Genomic DNA, 12,232 nt, shown 5'->3' on the forward strand with positions numbered 1-12,232 from the left:
ATTTCGGGATTTTCCTGGGAATGGGATGACAAGCAGTCCCACTTTTATCTAGTTACATGCTATTAAGTAGCATGTTCATCGCAGATGGTATCTCCAACGCAAGAGTGCTATCAGTGGTATTGGTGTCTATTCTTTTTGTGGTCTGATGATTCAGGCTGGATGAAATTATAACTTCATGTATAACATAGAAAGAATCCTATGGAGATGTTTCCGTTATTTTTCCCTCACAATTTGTGACGCGATAATGGTGCCCTAATACCACGTGCAACATATCATCAAAATTCATCAACATCAAGAGTTGTAGCAAAAAGTAGAGCCTAGCGTATAGGGGAAAAAATGACAATGGAAGCACTCACAAGCACTTTCACATTTAATGACTTTGCAATGCCTTTCCGGTAAATGTCAAGCAAGACCTTTTTGTGTCCTGCCTTAAAAGTCATCTAAGGACACATTTCTTTTATTTGGCTTTCAATTCAGTATGAGACTTGGCCCTCTTATGTTTTGTTTTCTATTTTTACATTGTTTTTTTAATTTTTTTTTTTATCATGTATTGTTTTGTTCATCGGTTTAATGCCAGAATTAGCAATAAGAGGGACTGGAAACAAAGGACAAAACCTGCCTGAGAACCTTTCCTCTGCAAAAGTGGGGAAGTGAACAGAATAAGAATTTAATTGTGTAATTAATTGTGTTTTCTATGCATATGACAATAAAACTCTTGAATTGAGCACTTGTGTGTAAGTCATCATCCAGCTTGACGTCTTTTTTTCTTGTTCGTATCTTTCACAGTGCGCTCGGGTTTGGATCCCCGATGCCGAGGAAGTGTGGAAGTCGGCCGAGCTGGTCAAGGACTATAAAAGTGGCGATGCCTCCCTGCAGCTCACGCTGGAAGATGGAACGGTGCGTAATGCCTTTTCTTCCTAACCGTTTTCAGTTATGTTCATCTTCACACCGCTAAGACACATCAGAGTCTCATTAGCGTTATTAGTTTTGTAATTAGCTCGCAAAACAAATGAGGTTAGCAAAGATGTACTCAGGGAGCGTTTTAAAAATACAGCTGCAAATTTCATTCCTTGAAACCGCCACCGCCTCGATTTCTCTTCATTATCTTTGTAAACTTTGCTGCTGTGTACATACAAGAAGCTTTTTTCACCAAGCAAAACACCAGGGGCAGATTTCCGGAGGCGCGGTTGAATGAGCATTAGACGGCAATATATGGTTAATTGAATTTTTCCAAACGGAATGTTTGAAGATGAAGCATGGCCGCCAAAAAGCAATTTGCACCAATGACACTGTAAACATAAGTGTAAACAGCATGTCAAGCAGGGTACTTTTACCAAAAGTCATGAGGGGCACATCCCATGACATATTTCTGATAAGATACACTTGTCTGTGTAAAATGCATTTGGAATACATCCTGTGGGCGGTGTCGTCTCATTGAGCATTTCGAAGACAGCGACGGACGCTCTTGTCATGTTGACTTCGCTCCAAGCTGTCCCTTCCAACGAATCAACAAAATGGATTTTTACTATATTTGATGCAGTACTTTAGGAACCTTTTTAAAAAAAAAATGTATCTCCCGATGAAGGCGCGAGTGAGTATACAAGACAGACACTCATTTTGTGAAGTTAAGTTGTAGACTGAAAAAACAAAGAACTACTTAAAAGATTTGCTTGCAGGTCATTTTTATTTTCTGTGACAGTTGTTTGGATCCTGTTGTAATGTTTTCTACAGTGAATCAGTCCCAAAAACCTGACTCTTTTGTTGGACCAATTTTTAGTAAATAGAATTTATGGATGTTGTTGTCTCGCAGCAATTGAAATCTATTTAAAAATATGTGACCATTTCAAGTATTTTTCCCCATTTCCACTAGTATAGTAGTGCAAAAATATGAGAGAGTTATCCTTAATTTATCCATTTAACAATAGTCGCAGTGAACCAAGAAATACAATGGCAAACTCAATTTTGATTGTTATTGTAAGTAAAGCAGGAATCACAGGAAGTCACATTGTCTTTTTTATAACAGATTCTTTAGAGGTTTCCATTTGTGTAAAAAAAAAAAAAAAAAAAATGGTTTCTGACATGAGACGGGCTAAAGGGCTTTCATTGACATTTTCTTTATTTCCCGCTCTTAGAATCTCGATTACAAGCTGGACCCCAAGACCGAGAGCCTGCCCTACCTACGAAACCCCGACATCCTGGTGGGCGAGAATGACCTCACGGCGCTCAGCTACCTCCATGAGCCGGCAGTGTTGCACAACCTCAAAGTTCGCTTCATCGACTCCAAGCTCATCTACACTTATTGCGGTAAGAACGCCCTGTGTGTTACGTCCATGTGAATCATAACATTGCATTTGTTTCTAATTTAACTCTAGAAAGTTAATGATAAGTATTTGATGACTCACTAGCCATCTTCATATTTGAGGAATCGTTTAGAGCCATTATTTGACTTCAAAGTTTACAAAATTGTCATTTTTCTAGCCTCACTGTTGTAATTATTCTGTTAGGCTGACTATGATCACCAAACCAGTTATTGAATGAGTTTCAAAAAGGTGGGAGAACATCAATCCCTCCTGTTATACTGCCTAATTTAGTTTTTAATCACTAAACAATACCAAACAAATATCAATAATGAACTCAAATTAGGAAAATATGTTTGTCTCTTTTACTTTGATAGAATATTCAACAGAATTATCATTTCTAAAAATACTGAATCGTGACAGCGTGTAATATTCAATTTCCATAGCGTAACATTTACTAAAACTGAAATTAATCTAATTAAAATAAGGCTGTATCAGCATTTACCAATATTTTTTTGTGTTTTGTTTCCACCTAATTGTTTAGGATTTTTGTAATCAAAACAATATTAAAATGACAGTAATAAGTAAGGAAACAAGGGGGGGGATCATTTTGTAATACACTTGAAAAAAAACACAATTGATCAGATTATGCGATTAATTGATAAAAGATTCAATAGAACAGCAAAAATATTCCAGTGACAGCACTACTTTTTTTTTTTTACACGTTGTTGTCTACACCCATGCTTTCCAAGTGCCTTGGAGAAGCGATGCTTCATTTCTATACTTTAAGACTAAAAAGTGTTTTGCTTTATAATATTCAATACCTCATATGAAACTTTTCACAAAGCTTTACCTGAATTTGCTGAACATTTTCCAGCCCTTTGCTTTTCCTACCATATGTTTTTATGTTTGTTTGTTTTTTTCGCAGGGATTGTTTTGGTGGCCATCAACCCATATGAGACACTGCCCATTTACGGAACGGAGATCATCAATGCGTACAGTGGCCAGAACATGGGAGACATGGACCCACACATCTTCGCTGTAGCAGAGGAAGCTTACAAACAGATGGCTAGGTTTGTATGATCCTGCACTCCACTTGATTGTACAAGAGCTTCCTTGTTGCTCTTTAGGGTTTGTAGGTCACATCCAGGCTGGAAATAGCCTCACGGTGGTCTCACTCTTGCTCTTTATATCAATTACTATGCTGTGTAGAGCTGGTCCCCGATCCAAACTGGGTGTTTGCGCTTCACTCTCAACTGGTGTCTCCGCACATGTAACTCAGAATTGTGTGTGCCACTGTTTCCTGTTGCCCCCATACATTTGTAGCAGGTCTAAAATGAATCAAAACCACCAAGTTGGCAAGTTGATGAAAAGACTGCTGTAGAATTAAACTCAAAATCCTAATAAAAAATATTTTTTTGTATTTTAACTCATTCACTGCCAAAGACTCATTTATACGTCTTTACAGAGTACAGCCAATCAATCCTAGTTACTTATTTGTCCAGTGTTCAGAGAGATGGCCAAAAGTTTAACGCCGATTAAATTAGTTAGGGACCTTGAATGTGATTTGGGGAGGTTTACACACCTTCTATCTGCAAAAAACATCCACCAAAAATAACATTTTGCATTAGCCACAGATTTACATTAAAAGGTTGGAGGGTTGGAAACACGTTTCTGCCACCACAAACTGGAGAAAAGGGTAGGAATTTGAACCTTTGGGAACCTTTTATTGAGATCTTTTTGGGTTTGCCCTGGTTCCAAAGTTTGCCCTCCACCAAATATTATGCCAAATATGTATATATTTTTTAATTTTTTTCCTAATGTTAGAATAATAGTAATGGGGAATAATAATAGGAAGGAAAATGGACTATGGTTATGAAACAATAATATAAATGACCACAATAAATTTATCTGTAAAACTCATTTTTAAAATGGTTACTACAAACATTGTTAAGTACAAAAGAAAATGAGTAAGTATAACTAATATATAATACAGGAAAGAGTGAACACCATAAAAAGATTGCCAAACAATATAAGTGCAGTCAAAAGTTCATATTTTTTACCATAATTTATTTCTCATAACTAAATTATTTTTCAGTCACAAACTAATAACGTTACTAAGAATAAATAAATAAATTCCAGTTGCTGACTGAAACTGACGTCTGTGTCCAAGGCTCTGGTAACAACCAATCACACTTTACTTGTTGTTATTTACAACATGAGCTGTGATTGGTCGTTAGCTGAGCCTTTCATACGTAATGACATTTTCAGTCAACAACGTGTTGCGAAATGCGTTTTTAAAAATATTTATTGTACAAATATATAATTAATAATTCGAGAAATGAATACTATAACTTGTTTTACTGCTGAAAATGACTAAATAAGTGGACTATCCCTTTAACAATAGATAGCAAGCATTACATTAGTTTTTTTCTGTCATTATCAATGATATAAGCAATCAGGACCGAGATATACACCGAATGTTTTTGTGAAACTTGCTTCAAATAATTTGACCATTTAATGTTCATATTTCGACAAGTACTTCAAGTCCAGCGACAAATCTTGACTCATGCAGCATACTGCTTCACGGACATTTCCGGAAAACAGTGCAGCAAGTGTGTCGCGGAGCCTTCCAGCAGCATTTTAGGTCAAGAAAAGAAACATTGGCGGACCCAAAGGGCAGCTTGAGCGGGAGTTCATGAAAGAGGGCATTCTAAGGAATATCCTGTCTTCTCAGAGAGAGGCAGGGTTCAATGGTGAGCTTCGGAAAAAAAAAAAGTCAAGCGTTTCAGAGCTGCCCCAGTTTCTTTTATAATGACATCCCTATAAAAGATCAAAAAAAGGAGCTTAGAAGAAAACTGCAGCTGACACTTTACTCCATGTGACCAGTGCATGATACAATGCAACCAATCAACAGTCCATTTTTTTCCTTTAACTCAACGGGAGAACGTTTCAAATCAAGATTTTCACACTGCTTGTATGTACATAATGACATTAGGAGTCGTCTTGTTGCAGGGATGAGAGGAACCAGTCCATCATCGTGAGCGGCGAATCCGGTGCAGGGAAGACGGTATCAGCCAAGTACGCCATGAGATACTTTGCCACCGTCAGCGGCTCGGCCAGCGAGGCAAACGTGGAGGAGAAGGTGTTGGCTTCCAACCCCATCATGGAGGTGACTCCTATTTATTCTCTCTCCTGCTCCACTTGGCGCCCTTTCCCCTCTGTGAGCTTCACCACCCTCCTCCTGTCCACTTCCATCCCGCTCCGGCCAATCAGAGAGGAACTCACGGAATGAATAGAAAGCTTGCTTCCGTCACAGTGATGTCACCGCAGCGTCTATAACTGTATCAGCCTTTGTCCATATTGCAGAACCTGCAAGTGTGTGGATGCCAGGACCAAGGCATGTTTGTGTGAGACATTGAAATTACTTTGGCTGATGCAGGATGGGAAAATATGCAGTGAAAGACTGGATTGTTGGCCTCAGCAACAAGACATCATTAGAGCTTGTGTTTTTTATTTCTTTTTTACAATCGTACAGAATGGAGTCAAACTGTTGGCATCATAAAATATATATAATGTACAGCGGGCATTTAATTCAGCACGCAAGTACATTTTTCACAATTCAAATCCAAGGTATCTTAAAGGGAGTATGTGTAATTTTTCGCATGCACCCGTGGGAGCTTTAGGGGCATTACGGTAAATGCAGCAATACACACTCCTTCTCCGGCTGTCCGTAGCTATAACAGACATGGCGACCACCGCAGGAGTACCACCCCCTGCGTAATATCATTTAATGATAACTTGACCGACGATTATATTTAAAACATTCTGTTGGTTGTTAAGAACATATTTATTTGCAAGTTTTTGGAATTTATACTAATCTAATGTATTCATTTTGAATGAAAAACGGTCTAAATGTTACATATTGTCACTTTAACAACATGGCTGTGATATGCTTCTGCTTGATTGTGTTCCAGCTGTATAGTTGCTTGAATGTGGATCTTGATCTTAGCCCAAATTAGTTTTTTTTTGACACTCTTTTATCCTAAAACTTTTGTACTATTATTTTTCATTTACAGTTAATACTTATGGGCAAATCGATGGCGCAGTGAAGAGCATGTCCGCCTCACAGTTACAGAAATCCGACTTCCTGTGTGGAGTTTGCATGTTCTTCCCGAGCTCGCGTGGGATTTCAAGACAAAATATTCATTTTTTGCTGCTCAAATGGTCAAATAACTCAGTTGCCCCTATAAACAAGCAATAAATGTCAAGGTTATGTTAAAAGTACTTTTAAATCAGAATTCATTATTTTTGTCTGGAGATATTCCACAGGATTTTTAAAAAAAATAATTCAAACCTTTAAATAAATGTTTGGTCATCAAATGTAGGGGGTCATCAAAAGGTCTCCCTGAATTTAGTTTGAATTCTGCATCCAAAATTGACAACATGTTTGTCTCCTTCCTACAAGGCTATCGGAAACGCGAAGACGACTCGGAACGACAATAGCAGTCGCTTTGGAAAGTATATCGAGATCGGTTTTGACAACCGCTTCCGGATCATCGGCGCCAACATGAGGACATATCTGCTAGAAAAGTCCAGAGTGGTGTTCCAGGTGAGTGAACCAATGTTTAGGGTGGCTCTCTTTTGCTTTTTTATTTTATTTCTCATCACGTATTTTTATACAGAAAAAAAATACCCGACTCAGGTACTAAATCTGATGTGGAATGTTTCAGTAGTGAGACATGTTTTTAATGCTGTCATTGAAAGGACAATTCAAATGAAGGCTTCCATTTTTCAGGACTGACAGTACTCAAAAATATTTTATATAATTCGATTTCTGAAATAGAAAACCTGCTGAAATGTTGTTGCCGTTCATAATCGCTGAAAGCTTTTTTAGTGCAGTTTTTTAAAATCACATTCTCAACTATAACACGTGCTTAGAAAGAGTTTGTTTAAAAAGAGTTTGCTTAAAAAGAGTTGTTTTGTCTAATATAGGGATGACAAAAAAGTTCAGAAGGTCAAGAGAGATCTTGATATGCGTAGTTAGCCATCTGGCCTGTAACAATGGTGAAGCCTGTTTCAAGTATATGCTGCATAACGGCAGAATAAATAGATCTCATCGGAATACAGTCTCGCTCATGCTTTTACGAGGTCTCCACAAGTGTAAAGAGTAGGAGGGAAATTTTCCATCCATGCTAAACTCTTTCACTGCCAGTCATTTTCCAAGCCTCCTTTCCCAAACACTTAATAAATAAATACCTGAAATTGGAGACTTTTGAAAGGTATGTGAAAATATGTCTTTATGAGTTAGAAATGTTTTTCCTGTATGCATTAAGATGAGCTGATATGTGGCAAAACACATTTATTTGCTAATGTGCCATTCAATGGTGTTGATGTTCAAAGTTTTTACTGCAGTCTCAAGTAAATTTTATTCATGTAGCACCAGTTTTCAGGAAAAATATGAGATTATCCAAATTTGGACATAGAGTTTCACCAGACTGTAATTATGTCGTATAATGAGAAGCGAGAGGAAATTGTGAGGGAATAAAATGTAATCAATTTAGTCGGATACACAATAATAGAAATAATGAGAAAAAAACATCATGTTTTATAAATGATACATCATTGAACAACATGAAAGTTGGTATGGGGTTAGTTATTTTTAGATTCTCCAAGAGGGATATTTTTTATGATTAATTATGAAAATATAAAGGTCTGAAGTTAAAGTGGGGTTAAAAAAATCCTCTTGACCTTCCTCTTGGTTTTGATGGTGCAATGAAGCATCCAAAATATTAGGAACACCTCTCTGTTTTGCACAGTGAAAATGAATGCATCAATGAGTTAATGCAATACATGTCTGTCAGCGTCAATCCGTTATCCATGTGGATATTAAGGTAGTATCACCATTCTGCCGAGGTGGATAATCCAGGGTTTTATTTATTTATGTGCAGAAACCTTTTCCTACAAAAACATGTACTGGGTATGAAATATGTGTATGCCAGTGGAACACTGTGGCATAATTTTCAGATAGAATGCTATGAAACCACGCCTAAATAAATGTATATTTTTTGTGTGTTGTTGACTATTTGTCTTCCAGGCAGATGAAGAGAGGAATTATCATATCTTTTATCAGCTATGCGCATCATCGCATCTTCCGGAATTCAAACACCTCAACCTGAGTAAGTAACACAGAAAACAGACCTACTTGGATTATTATTTAATCCAGTAACTTCTCTATGATCCCCCTTTTTTTTCTTTATCGCGTTTCCATTTAACCACAGAAGGGGAGGTGTTTTAATTTGTTTGTCACGTTATATGTGTCATTGTGTGATGATGTCACTGTTATAGTCGAAACACATAAGAGTCTGTTGTCGAACAAGCTTTCATGCAGTGCACTCCCACTGTGGGTCTGCACCTGCTCATCACATGGAACACACACACACACACACTCACACACACAGCTGCTGTTTTCCTCTCCTGCTGACTTGCTAGCTTGGTCGAGTCACACGTGCCTTTGTTGCCAGGCAACACGTCATGCCGTAATTTAAAGTGTTGCAGTGTAAATAATTAGTTTTGCAGAACTGTCACTCTTTTGACAGGATAATGAAAGAGTTGAGTTTTCCAAAATGGGCTTTTTCTTCCCTTCAGGTAACGCAAACGACTTCCTGTACACCAGGCAGGGTTGCAGCCCCGTTATTGACGGGGTGGATGACACCAAGGAGCTCTGCACCACCCGTCACGCCTTCTCCTTGCTTGGTAACTCTTTATTTAAAGCTGCGTGAGATCCTTTACTCCAATTAGTCATTTTCCTTTTACATTAAGTGATCCATTGTGTAATCCGCCAGCCTGGATAACTGTTGCAGATTTGGTAGAAAAATGAAAAGGTGTTTTTCCCCCGCAGGTATCAACGAATCTTATCAAATGGGATTGTTCCAAGTTCTGGCTGCTATTCTTCATTTGGGAAATGTGGACATCAAAGACAAAGATTCGGATAGCAGCATCATCTCTGTGAGCATATTATTCAATTTATTCAGACTGCTTTTTTTTTTCACCTCTTCATGATTCGATTTAGCTGATTAGATTAGACAGTAGACACACACATAAAAATAGATGATTGTAGTTGTTTTGACTTTGATAGTCGAAGAAGTAAAATGGAAAAATGTACCAAATCGCATTAGCTACGAGAGACAGAAAGGGGCCTCACGGGGTTGATATACAATCTTGTGTCATTCTTTTGGCAGCCCAACAATCATCACTTGACCAAGTTCTGCGAGCTGGTCGGCGTCACCTACGAGGACATGTCTCAGTGGCTGTGCCACAGGAAGTTGAAGACGGCCTCCGAAACCTACATCAAGACCCTCCCCCGCCTGCAGGCCACCAACGCTCGCGACGCCTTGTCCAAGCATATCTACGCCAAGCTTTTCACCTGGATCGTGGAGCACGTCAACATGGCGCTCGTCACCAATGTCAAACAGCACTCCTTCATCGGCGTCCTCGACATTTACGGGTAGGGAGGTTTCGTTGACCGTTTGGGAAATCCTTTGCGTGTACCTCATCGTACACCCATCACAATGGAATTTAAATATATACAAAACTGTCAAAATGTGGCGGACATTAATTTACAAGCTTAAACCGAAAATTGCCACTTAACATTTAGAAATGATGGTGGATTTTCATTACCTTGACAACTTTGTTTGTATGAGAGACATCCAGTCGACATCAAAACCAACCCATTTAAATGTTTTCTTTTCAAGCCATCGTGATGTCCTATGAAAGTGACAACATGCAATTTTAGTGCTGTATTTGAAAAGATAGAATTTTAAATATACTGTACTAAATATACTGTAAATATACAGTACTTGTCCATTTTCAACAGTTATAAAGTTTAGATTTTGTGTTAACTTTTAAAGTTATATTTCATTTACAATTCTAACCTTTAAACCACTTATTTATCTGTAAAAAGTTAATTTGTCTAATTAGTTTAGTATTGACCAATCCGAGCTCATCTGGTGACTGTCACATGAACAGGTGAGCCGTAATTGGTCCTTACATAAGCCGTGAGCACAGGTGAAGTCATTTTTAGTAAATGGCTAGTAAAAATGTTTTTTACAGGTATTAACTGTTCAGGCAAAATCATTTTGCAGTTACATTCATCACAGACAAAGCATTAAGTTCTTTCGCTGAAAATGACTAAATAAGTGGACTATCTCTTTAAAAACACATTTTTCTCTTTCTGTCTACTGAAAATGACATCACATGTACTCAAAGTTCAAGTAACTACAGATTACGTAATGGTACAGTACATATTAAAATAAAGGAAGTTATGATTGAAGTTTGCTGTGTGTAAAAATGTGTGGTGATGAACCAGAACTTCAAACAATTTAACAGAATCAAAATTTGCCTCAAATGTTTTGAGGTTGGAACTGGGATAATTCAAGTGTCTAAATTCCCAGCTTCCTTGAATGTAGCATGTGCCTTAAATGCATGTGATGTCATTTTCAGTTGAAAGCAAGTGGAAAAATGTGTTTTTAAAGCTATTAATTGTACATGAAGATAGTTATCAAATTTATTATAGACAAATTCCACTGCTGAAAATGGCTAAACATGATTAGTATTTAATTTTAAAATGTATTTTCTTTGTTTACAAGGTTCGAGACGTTTGAAATCAACAGCTTCGAGCAGTTCTGTATTAACTATGCCAATGAGAAGCTCCAGCAGCAATTCAACATGGTTTGCAGAATCTTTTGACCTTTTTTTTTTTTTTTTTTTTTTTTTTTTTTTTTAAATAAGCAGTCATGTAATTGTGCATTGTGTGCGTTTGCGCGAGTGCAGCACGTGTTTAAGCTGGAGCAGGAAGAGTACATGAAAGAGCAGATCCCTTGGACTCTGATCGACTTCTACGACAATCAGCCGTGCATCAACCTCATCGAAGCCAAGATGGGCGTACTGGACCTGCTGGATGAAGAGTGCAAGGTATATTTGAGCTATTTCAAAGATATGTTTGTTGTACTGACCTGTTTGACCTGTCTTTTCTCAGATGCCAAAAGGCTCGGATGATTCATGGGCTCAGAAGTTGTACAACACCCACCTGAAGACGTGCTCCCTATTCGAGAAGCCGCGCATGTCCAACCGCGCATTCATCATCCAACATTTTGCTGATAAGGTGGGTCTGACACCTCTCTGAGGAGTGCTTTGCTGATTTCAACCTTTTCAACCCCAATGTTCAGCTCAGAAGTTTATCTTCCGTTTTCGTGATTTGAATAATTAGTCTCTTTTTAGTAAAGATTCAGGAACAGATTGGCTGTGCAGCAGCGTTCTTGTGAGCTATTTTTAGAATGGCCTGAGGTTTTTTTTTTCCCCCTTTTTTTTTTGGGGGGGGGGGGGGTGTTTGATGTTCTCATGCAAAAAAAGCTGAACAGTTAGAGTGGCTATTTAAATTCACTTTTGGTTCACCATGGCGTTAACGTGTCCGATTTTAGCCATCACACTATCAGGTTACTTATAAATGGGTCAAGGACTAACAGAGGTTTCCCCATGAGGTTACCTGATATGAAAATGGCCTCTCAAAGATACACGTGATCATAAATCATCTTTATTTTGTGTTTGTGAGTTTTTATTCGGCCTTTTTTATGCATATTAACAAAAAAATAAATTGCACATGCATGCGCTGACCTCTTTATATAAACTATACTTTATTTATGCAGGTTGAATATCAATGTGAAGGTTTCCTGGAAAAGAACAAGGACACAGTGAATGAAGAACAGATCAAGGTGCTCAAGGCCAGCAAGGTAAGCGATATACACAACCATCAGTTTGACCTTCAATAGGCTTTGAGTGCCAGCGACCTCTAGTGGCTTTATAAACAACTGCATATGGGAAGTGCAGTTAACGCTGATCTTTGTGGTAAATTTTACATGTTTTGAAATGTAACCTGA

General features: G+C 38.0%; 1 protein-coding gene across 3 annotated transcripts in view; it reads left to right on the forward strand.

The window, feature by feature from the left end:
- The window catches only part of myo5aa (myosin VAa), a 47,932-nt gene that overhangs the window by 13,609 nt on the left and 22,091 nt on the right, over positions 1–12,232 (forward strand). For all 3 annotated transcript variants that reach the window (XM_088412940.1, XM_088412938.1, XM_088412939.1), the window contains exons 2-14: positions 787–897; positions 2,133–2,304; positions 3,226–3,370; positions 5,313–5,469; positions 6,766–6,909; positions 8,395–8,476; positions 8,946–9,053; positions 9,199–9,305; positions 9,539–9,804; positions 10,946–11,027; positions 11,130–11,270; positions 11,335–11,460; positions 12,002–12,085. In XM_088412940.1, the coding sequence (XP_088269066.1) occupies positions 787–897; positions 2,133–2,304; positions 3,226–3,370; positions 5,313–5,469; positions 6,766–6,909; positions 8,395–8,476; positions 8,946–9,053; positions 9,199–9,305; positions 9,539–9,804; positions 10,946–11,027; positions 11,130–11,270; positions 11,335–11,460; positions 12,002–12,085 (1,725 nt within the window). The remainder of the gene's footprint in view (positions 1–786; positions 898–2,132; positions 2,305–3,225; positions 3,371–5,312; positions 5,470–6,765; positions 6,910–8,394; positions 8,477–8,945; positions 9,054–9,198; positions 9,306–9,538; positions 9,805–10,945; positions 11,028–11,129; positions 11,271–11,334; positions 11,461–12,001; positions 12,086–12,232) is intronic.

Source organism: Hippichthys cyanospilos, chromosome 4, assembly GCF_059441005.1.
Source record: "Hippichthys cyanospilos isolate Australia breed blue-spotted pipefish chromosome 4, RoL_Hcya_1.0, whole genome shotgun sequence".
In the NCBI taxonomy this organism is placed as follows: domain Eukaryota; kingdom Metazoa; phylum Chordata; class Actinopteri; order Syngnathiformes; family Syngnathidae; genus Hippichthys; species Hippichthys cyanospilos.